The sequence below is a fragment of the Nanorana parkeri genome, unplaced genomic scaffold, assembly GCF_000935625.1.
Source record: "Nanorana parkeri isolate BGI_ZX_2015 unplaced genomic scaffold, ASM93562v1 scaffold890, whole genome shotgun sequence".
Classification (NCBI taxonomy): Eukaryota; Metazoa; Chordata; class Amphibia; order Anura; family Dicroglossidae; genus Nanorana; species Nanorana parkeri.
The window spans coordinates 523872-538469 of NW_017307158.1; the positions used below are offsets into that span (position 1 = coordinate 523872).

Below are 14598 nucleotides of genomic sequence, written 5' to 3' on the forward strand. Positions count from 1 at the left end.
TTCCAATGTTCACATTTTCACATTTACTAATGTATAATGTATAACTAGATTTAGGGCTTGTTCACACCAGCGCTTTGCAGAAACAAGTGATAAGATGTGCACATATCCATAATGCAGCATGCATGTGTTGCTACCGTATGCAGCGGTGCCATACATTTTGAATGGCAACCACCAGCAGAATGCAACTGCCTTACAATGCACTGCAGCTCACCACAATTTCCGAAAAAAATACAGCGAGCCCTAAACTGTTGTGCTTTGCAATAAAGTGTGAATGAGATCTAGGAAAATCTATTTTCAGCTCCTAGCATATTTCTGTATAGACAGGTGTAATTTTTGAAATCACAAAGAAAATGATATATTATACTTTTATTACAGCCAAATAATGATATAATGTACTCCTGTTTTTTTATGTTATTATCATCTAAGGGTGCACTAGAACATGAAGAAAGCAAAGCTCTCCGATTTCAGCTGGAACTATCTCAGATAAGATCAGAATTTGAAAGAAAATTGTCTGAAAAAGATGAAGAGACAGAAAACATCAGGTAAATGTTGCTATAGGGTTAGGGCATGGGATTGTACACCCCATTGACACCCCATTGACATCCATCATACCATAACAATAAACTTAAATAATAAAGTAAAACACAACAACGATTGTGGAATAACTAGGCCGCGGCACCAATATTGGGTTTTAATTAATCTATCCAATAAATAGACTTCAACCTTTATTACCAAACAGAACCACTGTTAACCATTAACAGACCACCATGCTTAGTCATCAAGACTCAAGCAGCAATAACTTACACCAACCAAATTACTGTTTACCAAGCACTGTCCACCCACAAAGTGGGCGACATTACCCCATAAAGATTGACCGCGACAAGGGAAAGTACAGTAAAGGGGAGGGTGGGCGGGAAGCAGGTGAAAAGATCCAAAAGGAATTGTGAAGATAATCCAGAGGTGAGTCCAGCTGGCAGTTCTGAGGTAAAATGCTGACACTGTCCAGTGACAGGAGTGACTATAAAGGGGGAAAGGTTACACTCATTGGTCAGCTGTTTTCCCGCCAAAAGTCTGTCACCAATCCTGTGCTCAGCTGACTGAAGGTCTGTCCAGCAAGTGAGGTAAATCTTCCTAGCAACAGCAGGCAGCTTGTAACCTGAAAGACAAAGCAGAAAGAACCAGCAAAGCAGTCCCAGAGAGACATGTACATGACAGTCACTCCACACCTCTATTCACATATAATTTTTTTTTTAAACACCGGTGATAGGGGCGACAATCCCATGGGGCCACTTCTCCTATTTTGCTTCCGTGGCCCTAACACTCTCCACGTTAATGATTATAAAAACAAAAAACAGTGGGTCAAAACAGACCAATAGCATTTAAGCAAAGTCTGATACAGTAATGGAGACCCTTTCTGTGACTAAAGGAAATTACAGTGCATGCAGCAATTTGTCAGTTCACTGGCCAGTGCACTGAAACACTTTCTTTATGGTGTGAATGATATGACGGAAGTAAAGATAGTAGTCACCCGCACTCACTTGTAATGTGCAAAAAGGATAGCATTTTTATTGATATGTGACATGCGTCAAGAAGCAATAAAAGTGCTATCCTTTTTGCACATTGCAAGTGAGTGCTGGTGACTACTATCTTTACTTGGATTGTTATGTGGCGCCATCCATGTCGTCATTTTGAGCACCAATGGATATTTCATTTGGTTCAAGCGCTGTATGGTGTGCATGTGATTCTCTAACGCTATTTGATATGACAGAAGGTGGCACTTTAATTTAAAAACTGGAGAGTAGATAGAAGCTTCATGAAATCTTTTAACTTGCATAAAACATTACATCTTAAAGGGGAGAACAAGATATAACATGAGTTTGGTGGAGAATGCATCAGAGGATATGAAATATGCAGGTTGCCATTGCTGACCTCCCTCAGAGAATGCTGCCTGAACTACAGACTTACAATGAGTATATAATTCAGGAAGGTCAGAGAGAACCCTAAGTCAGAAGTCTTTAAATGCTTACTTGTTCTGGGACAGTGACTCAAAGTAAGTGGGTCAGCATGGGAGCTAGGTGACTTTGTTTCCTTCATAAATCAGCTTGGGATTAAACAAAATAGGTGAAACTGACCTATTATAATTTATGAAGATATATAAGTGTAAAAAGTCTTGTTTGCTTTTTACAAACATACTTGTTCAGTCTTATGATGTATATAATAGTTCTACTTAACAAAATACATATTAATTAATATACAATAACAATATACCAATCCCGTCATTGCACTAGAGGTGTGTCTGCATCAGGGAGGTGTATTGTGCATGCGCCCATAAATGTGCGTAGGCACGATAGCAAGGACTCAATGTCCCGTCCATCACTGTCACTGACCGTCCCATTCTGGTCCGGCTTCCCCCTAAAAAGCATATATGGCAGGGAATCTAACTGGGCGGGATTGAAAGGAAGTGTATCAAATGGAGGCGGGCCCAGTACAAAGCCCATCCTCTAACTCCCGCCCATCCATCACGTACCGCACCTGTAGAAATAGATATAATACAATATTCAAACATCAATGGTGCAAACAGATCATGATACATGTTCTCATAAACATCATAACACATGTTATGTCAGCGTTATCAGTGATCTTAGTGCTATTATTGGTGTATATAGCAACCACACAATATAAGCAGTAACCAAACTTATATCTGATGTTCGATTAATCAAGAAACTTTTTTAGCGCTACATCCAATAAGAGAATATTATGAAAATACGTGTTCATCAACAAATGCCATTAAAGTCAGTAATAAGAACGTAAGGTGCTATTAGAGGCAGTCAATGTTGATATCAAAATTAAAAGCTACCTAGCCCGACTTGTGTGGGAGATACAGTTCTTTACAGGAATGGTTTGTAGCTAACTTGTTCATTTAAGCCTGGTACTACTGTAGCAGTTAATCTGAAAATCCATCTAGTTTCTTTTTGTAATATTCTTTTATCTATGTCACCACCTCTCCCAATATCTACTGTTTGTTCTGAAGCTATAAAATGGTAAATGTTTGGTATCGAAGTTATGTTTAAAGGAGAACTATGTGATCAGTGTTTTTCCCCATAGTTCTCCTTAGGGTAACGGGAGGACACAAACTAGCGCCCCCCCGTTACCCTAAGCTCAGTATACCGCGAGCTACAGCTCGCGGTATACTGAGACGCCGCACCTGGAGCGGATCCCGACGTAGATGACGGGATCCGCCCAGCTGCGTGAGTGACAGCTGGCTCTGCCTATCTAGAGGCAGAGCCAGCTGTACCCGCCCCCTCCCCCGTCCGTTCCGCCAGTCAGCGCTGGCAGATCGGAGCGGGGAGAGGGGAATCCAGCCCCTCCCCCTGTCACGGCAGAGAGCCGTGACAGGATCGAAAGGTGAGCGAACCTGGTATGTGTTTGCTCACCTCCCGATCTACTGAGCCGACCTGTGACAGTCTCATTGTCACAGGTCGGCTAGAACTATGAGGTGAGTGGAAATCACTCATCTCATAGTTCTCCTTTAAGACCAATATGCCTACTGATAGGGGTGACTATTTTGCCTGCTTCACTCAAATATATGTGATCCTGGATACGCTTGCGGAATTGTCTTTTAGTCTTACCAATATAAAAAGATCCGCAATCACATAACATCATGTATACCAGGGCTCAAAATTTCAAGTCCTGAGCTACTAGCCAGGATTTAAGAGTTACTAGCCACCAGTTGCCCCACCTAACTCTTACCCTGCCTTAACTCCACCCCTAAACACATCCTCTTAAATAATCTCATGATAATTCTTATCTTATGATAGTTGCCGCTTGTAAACGGCAGATTAGTGATTCCTGCTGCAGGAAAACGTGAGTTCCTGACACAGGAATCTCTAATCGCACCTGAAATATACTGTCGGTGTGAATGGACCCTAATATACACATACACTAAAGGTGTCCATACACCTGCCGATTATCGTACGATAATCACGGGTGATCCCGCGATCGTACGATAATCGACAGGTGTATGGGCAGCGCGCGACCGCTTCTACTGCAAGCGGGGAGGGTTTGTGATGATCGCAAGTACGATCTGCCTGTCCAAAACGGTCTGCGACCGTGTGCCTGATATGTTAGCTGGCTGCAGGCCACATAGTACCGGCTCACGGGCCGGAGTTGGCCTGCGGACCAGTACGTGGAGACCCAAATTTCCACTCGCCCTCACTTTATTTTTACTCGCCAAATGCGAGCAGGCGAGTGGAAATTTTGAGCCCTGATGCATAGTATTTACCATTTGAGCGCACCTTACACATTTATATGTACCTTTCCTATTATTTACTGTCTCTTCCTTCAATGGGTGGTAATGACTAGAAATGAGTGCATCTTTTATAGATTTGGCACGTCTGTAAGTAATTTCAGGATGATCTTTAACATAGTGGCATAAAACCGAATCATAGGACAGAATGTGCCAATGTTTCTGTAGAATTTTGTTAAAAGAAGTGGGGATACTACACCGTGGTAAACATGGCCACGTCCCAAATTTTATGAGATGTGTTGCTGCCATCATTTTCAAAATTACCTTATTTTTTTCTTAAAATGGTAATTTTTTTCATTTTATACATTTTGATATGTTTTCTATTCTCTATTGTGAATTAAATATGGCTTTATGAGATTTGCAAATCCATGAATTCTGTTTTTATGTAGATTTTACACAGCGTCCCAAATTTTTTTAGAATTGTGGTTGTAGGAATATTACACTTCTTTTTCGCACATTAGGAGAAACCAACAGCGTCATATTGAATCATTACAATCTAACCTGGATGCAGAAGCCAAAAGCAGAAATGAAGCTATGAGGCTGAAGAAAAAGATGGAAGGAGACCTGAATGAAATGGAAATTCAGCTAAGCCATGCTACTCGTCAGGCTACAGATGCAACAAAAGCCATGCGAAATCTGCAGGCCCAGATCAAGGCATGTGAATTACAGATTTAGAGCTATGTTTAGACTATTATGCTAAGAATATACAATAGTTTGGTTCAACAAAAAATATATCACAGGAAACAATATTATCAGCCTAACTGATTTATCATTTGCTTTTCCTAGGACCTTCAAGTCCAGCTGGATGATTCCATTCACCTTTCTGAGGACGTAAAGGAACAAGCAGCAGTCAATGAACGGCGAAACAACTTGCTTCAGGCTGAGCTGGATGAACTGAGGGGAGGACTGGACCAAACAGAAAGAGCAAGGAAGCTGGCAGAGCAGGAACTTTTGGAAGCTACAGAGAGAGTCAACCTGCTTCATTCACAGGTCCAAAATGTGTACACAACTATTTGCTGAAATTTTAGGCAGTGCTTATTTTGTCAAGAAAGTATTTCAAGCAAAGCTGAGCTGTTTTTGGAAATGTAGATAACACTTGCCCAGAGTTAAAACCTTTGTTGGAGAACTGGTAGCACAGGAAAAATTCTACCTATATTATTTATTTGTTTATTCTTTAACGAAGCATAAAGATAATATATAGTAGTTATGAATATATTTTATTTATCATGATCACAACTAATAAAAAAATACAAAATGTATTTTGTTTTTTACTTAGATATATCTGAACGATTACATATAAATATTCAGTATTTTCATTTTCCACCAGCAGATGGAGCTCTGGGCTTATTGTTACATGTTTGCTTGCTAGTTTTACCAACTTTTCTGAAAAAAATGTCTGTTGTTTGCATAACTCAATAGCTCAAGCTCCAATTTACACACAGAACTGAATGAGGTTAATTTACTATAAGAGTAGAGAATGTTTACTTTTTAAAGTCAGTGTTTACTTAGATAGTAAGGCGAAGCGTGTTTATGTCAGTCATCCAATCATCTGCAAGCAAATACCCTGTTTCTTTTAATTTCCTTCAATATAGCATCACTATATTAACTAAATTAAGAGATAGCTCTCTTCACCCTTAGTAAATGAACCCTAATGATTTAAAGCAGTCAATCATCCCACTTCTTCCCTCACAGTTTAAACTTTTAGAAAGAGGTAGCCTGAAGGCATAGCTGTTATGCACCTTATATTAAATGTTTATTTTGTAATAAAAGTTGCTTTAGGAAACCATAAGCATAGGAGAACAGTATTTTTTATTCTAAGGACCCAGTAAATAATAGTGGTATCCCATTTGGAGTAGAGGCCCATTAGATATGCAGCTCTGCAATAGATGATTTTCTAAATATAGTATATGTAAATATATTACAAAGTTATGACGCATTCTGGTAAAAATCTTCCTACAGAATACAAGTCTCATTAACCAGAAGAAGAAACTGGAGAGTGACTTGTCCCATATGCAGAGTGAAGTAGAGGAGGCCATTCAGGAATGCCGAAACGCAGAAGACAAAGCCAAAAAAGCCATCACTGATGTAAGTCATGATCACTTTCCATTCTCCTGATCTGTATGGCAGCCTATTGGTACCAACATTGTTCTTGTAACCATCACTATAGGCAAACAGTTGTATGAGTAGCTTTTGTGGAGCAGAATGAAAGCATTTACATTAAATAATAATACCTAACCCTTTACAGGAATTACTCTGTGATTCACATTCACAACTTAAAAATTATTATAAAACATATAATTTACACATTTTAGAGACAAGACAAAATATCAATACAGACTGAATCTAAAAATAATTAAAGCTGATTATTCATGTTTTAATTTAACAGGCTGCCATGATGGCAGAAGAACTGAAGAAAGAACAAGATACCAGTTCTCACTTGGAGAGAATGAAAAAGAACATGGAGCAAACTATTAAAGATCTTCAGAAGAGACTGGATGAAGCTGAACAGATTGCACTTAAAGGGGGGAAAAAGCAGATCCAAAAGTTGGAGACCAGGGTATCACATTTTTTCCTTCTAAATGTATACCATGAACCAAGTTACATCTGTACAGTGTAAACAACTTAGTCTAATGATACTGTGTAAACACCTTAATTACGCAATTTACATTTTGGTTACTATATTACATATCTAAAATCTTCAAAATTCCATCAAAAAGGCTGCTATACACACACAATATTTTCAGGTCTCTTCATAATAACAAAATGATTTGTTTGTAGGTGCGCGAATTAGAAAATGAACTGGAACTAGAGCAGCGTCGGAATGCAGAGTCACTGAAAGGAGTCCGCAAGTTTGAACGGCGCATTAAAGAGCTTTCTTATCAGGTATAATATAATCTATACAAACTAAATAAACTAAGAAAATATTGAACAATAACTATAAAAATCCCTATCACAAAAAAATTTAACAAAATGAAACAGAGGTAATTACCAGCTAGCTTTTTTTTTTTTTTAATGATGCTGATTTTTATTTCCACAGGCAGAAGAGGATAAGAAAAATCTTAACCGAATGCAAGATTTGATTGATAAATTACAACTGAAAGTTAAGAGTTATAAGCATCAATCTGAAGAGGCTGTAAGTATTTCCAGAAATTATTAAAAACACTCTGTGCAACATAGAAGATGGTCCATTTAACACATCAGAAAATATAAGTATGTTCCCCATCAAATGCTTCCATTATAAGACAAACAACCACTGGAAGTCATGTATACTTTGTCATCAACAGTCCTACCCTCTTCTGTGTCTTAAATCTTGTATGACCATATTTACATTCACCACATATATTACCTCCAGAATCTGTGTCTGACAGTGGTAGGCATTGCTACTTCTATTGGTATGTTGTTTGTAGTAGTGCTTTCAAGTATACACATTAAAGTGAACCTGTGGGTTTCATAAGGATGTTAATTGACAATGAATTCAAATAGCAGGCATCTTAAGATCTGTACATAACAGTTCTGACCCTGTGTAGAGCCGAGGGACCCCCCCCCCCAAAAAAAAAAAACCTTGGGCACTCTGTTGCGGTTGTTGGCTTCTGCCCCCAAGACGGTAGCGTCCAAAATAGACAGTACCAAGTCCGAGGTACACCAGCTCGTACAAACAACTATATGGTGTAGGAGAACAGGTGAAAGAGAGACAAGATAGCGAAGCCAGGAGTATGAATCAGGAAACAGATCAGCATAGAGGGGGAAAAGGAACAATAGGACTAGAAAGAAACACACAAATCCAAAGAAAAACAGGTAGAAAAGAAGGATGGAAGAACATAGTTGGGCCGGGGAGAGAGAGAACAGAACACAGAAGTAGATCACTCAGGAAGAGACCCTAGAAGCCAGAAACAGAAAAGTCCCTTCACCCGCTCCACAGTGCCACAGATAGTCAGTGAAACTAGGAGAGAATATCAGTCGAGAAAGCATCTGAGGCCCGAAATAGCAGGCCATTTTTATGTCGCTTGCCTGTCCTTTAAAAGGAAAACAGTTGTATTATTTATTTCTTACAATCTAGAGTCAGGAATATAAAGCTTACTGTTAGAACCCTAAAAACTACTGTCCTTTGCAGGCGGAACAAGCCAATCAATATTTATCTAAATACAAGAAACTGCAGCATGAGCTTGATGACGCCCAAGAAAGAGCTGATGTTGCAGAATCTCAAGTGAACAAGCTACGCAGCAAAACAAGAGATGGTGGAAAGGTAAGAGACTTTGATACCTTATCAGAAAATTCTAAAGGAACACAGATATAAAGACGGACAACAATGTAATTATTTTGCTAACATGAATATTTATTAGAAACTACTGTAATGACATTATCTCAGGAAACTAGAGTGAAGTTAAAGCAAACATCATGATCCAGCCAAGAGTGAGTAGGCCTGGATCATATTTTCATAAAATTTTTCATAAGCAGTACAAGTCTGTTATCCAGTCAGGGCAGAGTTAATTTGGAATATGCATAACAATTTAATGATGCAGTGTTAAAGAAAGGCCAAATGTTTAATTCATATACCTTCATAGCGAAGGGTCATTTAGACACCAGTCCATGCATCTGCATACAAATTGCATAGGCTAGGTGTAATGGTGTTTGAAAAAAAGGTGTGTATTTGAATTCTTCCAAGTTCTGAAAAGCTTAATAACCCATTATTGCCATACACCACAGTGCACAATTATAAAACTTTCTGCAAGAGCCCGGTTGCGCAGTGACGGGATGTTAGACTCCAAACGTGCCAGCTTTATGGTAGAATATTGGAGAATATTAATAATGTGGTCATTATATGTCGGTACTGGTTCTGCTAGACGTAAAGCATGAGTGTTTGGTCTCTACGCGTAGCAGAACAGCTCTCAGATTCATCATTCATAACCCAGTTACATTATGAGTTTTTTAATATTTTGATCACCTAAATCCTACCTGTGTTAATTTGGTACTTTTCAGCAAATTGCACAGGCTGGGAGGGTGGCAACTCATTTCAAAACTATAAAGTTGAGATCCGCAAATAAAATCTTTGTCATATCTGAAGGGTCCCATCTATGCAAAGTGAACAGTCTATTTGCCTTTAGTAAATCAACGCCAGAGAGGCTGTATGTTTTGGGGCATTTAACTACATTTTTCACTAAATGTTGGGGTTTAATAAGGAGTTGCGCTAATATTGCGCAACATAAAAATTTGCAACTACCACCATTTTATTCTATAGGGTCTTGGCATTCAGAAAATATATAATGTTTGGGGAGTTTTAAGTCATTTTCAGGCCTAAAATGTGGAATATAACATGGGTGCAGAAAATATGAAAAAAAGGCCTCAGTCATGAAGGGGTTAAATGGTCTTCAAGAAGATAAATGAGGCAGACTGACTGATTTTTAATGGAACAAATTCTAATCAGGTCACTCATGGTATAAGTAATGTAATGACTGTCTTTGCTTTCATTACAATGCAGGCTTTAACATGAGTACAGGAATGTGCTGTGGGTAATCTGCTACACAGTTTTTTCATTCTGTGCATTTCACTTACAGGTACGTGAAGAGGAGTAGACAGGCTGAAGACTCTGTGAGGTCGTACCTCTTTCTACAGCAACTTGAAGTTTTTCAAACTGTGTGAAATAAATATCAACTTTAATAAATCAGCTTCATTTTGTAAATTGTTTTCATTCTCACATAATAAGCTATTGGGAAATGTTTATGAATGTGGATCAAAAGTTGACTATGGCCGAACTCTTACCACATCTATCAAGTCCTGGGAATCTGCAGAGTGTGTATTCCTTACCCACAAATTTACAGTAGTAATTAACAAAACTGTGAGGAGAGAAGTGCTGAACAGTGTGTATTTTGTTGTATTCCCAGCTGTTATACTTCACTTTACAGCTGTGTATACAAGCTCTGTGAGTATACAAGTTCCAGAAATGAATGAGACATCCTAACTTAGCTCACCCAGTCATTTGTTTGGAGTGTTTATACGCAGTTTAGATAGATATCATGCTACATCTTAAGCTTGATCTTTTTTTGCAAACTACCTAAGGTGATGTAAGGGACAGACAGAACGATCTTTGTATTAAGGTGCAGCTCCACTTTACCTTGTAATTGGGATTAACATCTCTTCATGAAGTGTGTATGAGTACTCATATCGGTATCGGTGCATCCTTACAAAAATAAATATATATATATATTTATACATACAGTAATTATTTATATAGAAATGATGGCACAATCATTTAAATAATCTTGCAAGGATAAATGTCCCATCACAAAACTCAAGTGAAAAATATTAAGTGGGGCGTTTATATGCAATTATCTATTTACAATACAGATAAAAAAGCAACATATGGTGATAGGAGATGTCTCTTAAAGAACAATAAGACCAGTCAGGACTGCTATAGCATGATACTATGGAGGGGGGGGGGCTTGCCTGGAGTATGACAATTCCTACAAGTAGTTTCTTTATTCTTTTGTCTTGATGGGTCCCTCCTATTATCCTTGCTTAGCTTTGACAGCAAAATGTGTACTCATAACCCTACGCTGATAGTTTCCACTCTCTGCAATGAGAAGATCATGAATTGAGTGATCAGCGGTATGTGATCGCTCAGTTCTCAATCTATAGAGCAGTCATTGTCACACGTCGGCTGTAACTATTGGAATGACTGACCACTCTCCCCACAGTTCTCCTTTAATCAACAGAGTGGATCTGGAAATGGGTACACTCCAATTCATTCCCAGAAGTGTTATATCATCTCTTTTTATGAGGTGCACCTTAAAGGTACACTCCCCTCAACTATGTTCCATTTAGAAATTTTCTGAAAACTGTTTTTATAACGCACATTTGTCTTTTTTTGCTTTGTATAGAAATACAATATTTGTATCATCTAATTATTATTTACAGCAGAGTTTAATGTGGTTCCAGAACCCTCTGTAGTGAGACCAAATCTTGCATTTGTGCATTGGGCAAAGACGAGCAGATCTGAAATGATACATAGAGCTGGTGGCACCCTGCAACAAAGGACTTTTCTTGTCATTCTGAGCCCCACATTTTTTTTTATTGAGAACCAATCTAGCATTCTATTTCCCTGAGGAAATTCCCTGCCCATTCATACCACATCCAGATCATCTCCAGACCAGACCGGACTGTTTCCGGACCTAAAATGCATCCTAATGTATCCCTATGCTATTTCTGGACCCGGGTTCACACCAGCGCAGTCCGTTCCAGACGAGACCAGAATAATACTACATGTTTCATTTTGTATGGTCTGGAATGCACTGGAACTGCGGGCAGGTTCACACCATTTTCTGGACCAGATCTGGACCAGAAAATGGTGTGAACCTGCCCTTACTCTCAGCTGTTGTAGAGGTAAAACATGTACACCTTATATATGACAATTTTCTAGATAGCTTACAACCTCCTCAGTCTAGAGATCTCAATGTGTGACAAAGACCCACTTTGAAGACCATATCTAAAGGGGCCTTTATGGCCTCAATTCACATCTTTAGTTATACAAATACATGTCATGTGTAGTCTCTTGAGATGACCCTAATGGAAGCAGAATAAATGATATTGCTTTTACCCCTCACAGGACACCTTTATTGAGTGGAAGGTTAAAAACAAACAGTATCTGTGGATACCTGGAGTTGTTTTATCTGTAACAAAATGGGGCATGTCACGGTCTGCAGTCTAGAGACAAGAAAAACCAGCTCATCGGCTATTTCAACAACTGTATCCCTCGATCTTTTGTGCCTTGAGGAAATCATAGAAGGTCATGTAAATTAAATTCAGCCAGCTACTACATACTACAGAGCTACGGGGTCTGAGATAAGGGAGCAAATGACAATTTAGTTCTCCTAGAACTGGGGAGCTGTGAGAATCTGATCCCAGGAAAACCCATGTCCATCGCAGAAGTTGAATGTGTCAGCCCTGCATTGCCCATGGCCCGTGTTTTGCTGGACTGGGAAACCATGAGGGTAACGGATACCATTCTTTGACCTGGCTGTTCTCCCAGTATCTGTCCAGTATCTAAAAGCAGAAATGACACCCACAAATTTCTGGACACATCAAGATATTGTTGTAAAGGTAATGCATGCAGATAAATGCGTAACATCTAAAAAAGTCCGGGATAGACAGGACAAAAAGGAATGTTTTTCTGTGCCTGACCCCAAGGGGTCTTTAGACATATGTCCTAGGAATGTAACAAAATATATGCCTCATGCTGTGCAAGTAACCAATGTACAGGTGAAACTCGAATAATTAGAATATCGTGCAAAGTTCATTTATTTCACTAATGCAACTTAAAAGGTGAAACTAATATATGAGATAGACTCATTACATGCAAAGCAAGATAGTTCAAGCCGTGATTTGTCATCATTGTGATGATTATGGCTTACAGCTCATGGAAACCCCAAGAACCCCAAATCCACAACCTCAAAAAAGTAGAATATTACATGCAATCAATAAAACAAGGATTGTACATAGAACAATATCGGACCTCTGAAAAGTACAAGCATGCATATGTACTCAGTACTTGGCTTGGGCCCCTTTTGCAGCACTTACTGCAATTACTTTTGCACTATATTCTAATTATTCGAGTTTCACCTGTACATAATAACGGTGAAGAACATCGTGGGTTAACCAGAAGGTACTATTGCATGGTGGGGCATATATGACCTAATCTAATCTTGCTACCTCAGCCATCTTGGCGGTTGAAGTAGATGGTTCACTCAAGCAAAACTCCTCCCAGTCCAATTAGTTGTGACCTCTGCTGCAATGGGCTGGGGTGGGGGGGTTCAGCGAGTTCTGCATGGTTTACACCAAGCAGCCACACAATACTAGTCCTAGTTAAAGGGCATCCATACCTGTCTTGAATTTCGCCCAATCCTTGCTGAATCAACCAAAATTCAAGCGGTGCGTGGCCCTGTCAGCACCACAAGTCTATTTAAAAATGGAAAGAGGGTAGAAAATTGTCAGCTGAACACTGTATCTAGTCAGATGAAGCCACTGTTCAGATATTCTAACAGCCGTGGGTGCTGGCTGTTTGAATACAATGGCCAGCAGATGGGGATTCCTCTTTTTTTCACCTTTAGGCCTCATTCATACAGCGCAAAGTTGGGCCGTACATATCCGTGCGGCGTGCATGACCGTATCAGTCAGTTACTGGGAAGGACAGGTGCTGCATGCGATTGTATGCAGCAGCCTGTTCTTCCCTATGGATCTATCCTGTCTGTATTCAAATACGGACACCCGTACGGATGTGCAGCTTGGGTGAGCGCACGGCCACATCCTCCCATAAAGAAGAACAGGCTGCTGCGTACAATCACACACAGCACCTGTCCTTCCCGGGAATGGCCCGATACGGCCGTGCACACCGCACGGATCTGTACGGCCCGACTGTACGCTGTGTGAATGAGGCCTTAGGGCCCATTCACACCAGGGACATGCTTTAATCACGTTACCGTGCAACACACCTACCTTGTGTTAACTGTGTGGGAGGTGTGTTGCGTTGCCATTCATTTGAATGGCACCCTAAATGCACCTCCTACCTTCAATGCGACCGACTGCGACGCAACCTGTGGTACTGCAATACCAGTAGGTGCATTGTGAGGTACTACGCGATTGATGAATGGCCCTGGTGTTAACAGGCCCTCAGTGTGGATGGGGAAATTGTGTAAATTCTCTCATTCAGCCAGTGGGGTTGAACAACAGAAATACAGCCTTGTATGACCAGCTTAATAAACAAGGCTCCACATCACAACTATAAGAGGGACATCTCATGTAGAACAGGGGTGGACAACACCGGCCCTCCAGCTATTGTGGAACTACAAGTCCCATGATGCATTGCAAGAATGACAGGCGTGACTCCCAGAAGCAGTGGCATGCTGGGATTTTTAGTTAAAGCACGATTGGAGTTGCCCACCCCTGGTTTAGAAGCATGTGATTACTGGGTGCTGGCAATAGAGGTGTAGGAGACCTGGAATCAATTAAAGTATGTTCGGCATCCGCGATAATTAGTAACACTCGCTTTGTAATAGAGGAAAGCTGAGAAACACAGGCTGTCTCTCTCATTACATTGTGCACTGCCCTCCCCCGACTCACAGCATGGCGTCACTTACGTCGCACAATGTTGAAGTCAGCGCTCCGTTGCCAGGTGAACGGAGAAGCGACGGATGCGGAGAGTCCGGGAAGAGATGTGAGATGGTGTGAGGAGGGGATACAGCACACAACGCTTTAGGTGAGCGTGGTCAGCCTTGCATGTGTCTCACCTACCGGGGTGGGGG

General features: G+C 40.2%; 1 protein-coding gene across 1 annotated transcript in view; it reads left to right on the forward strand.

Moving 5' to 3' along the window:
- The window catches only part of LOC108794737 (myosin-6-like), a 78649-nt gene that overhangs the window by 41065 nt on the left and 22986 nt on the right, over positions 1-14598 (forward strand). The window contains exons 33-40 of the mRNA XM_018565830.1: positions 427-542; positions 4768-4960; positions 5093-5296; positions 6266-6391; positions 6693-6863; positions 7085-7189; positions 7344-7439; positions 8418-8541. Coding sequence (XP_018421332.1) covers positions 427-542; positions 4768-4960; positions 5093-5296; positions 6266-6391; positions 6693-6863; positions 7085-7189; positions 7344-7439; positions 8418-8541 — 1135 coding nt within the window. The remainder of the gene's footprint in view (positions 1-426; positions 543-4767; positions 4961-5092; positions 5297-6265; positions 6392-6692; positions 6864-7084; positions 7190-7343; positions 7440-8417; positions 8542-14598) is intronic.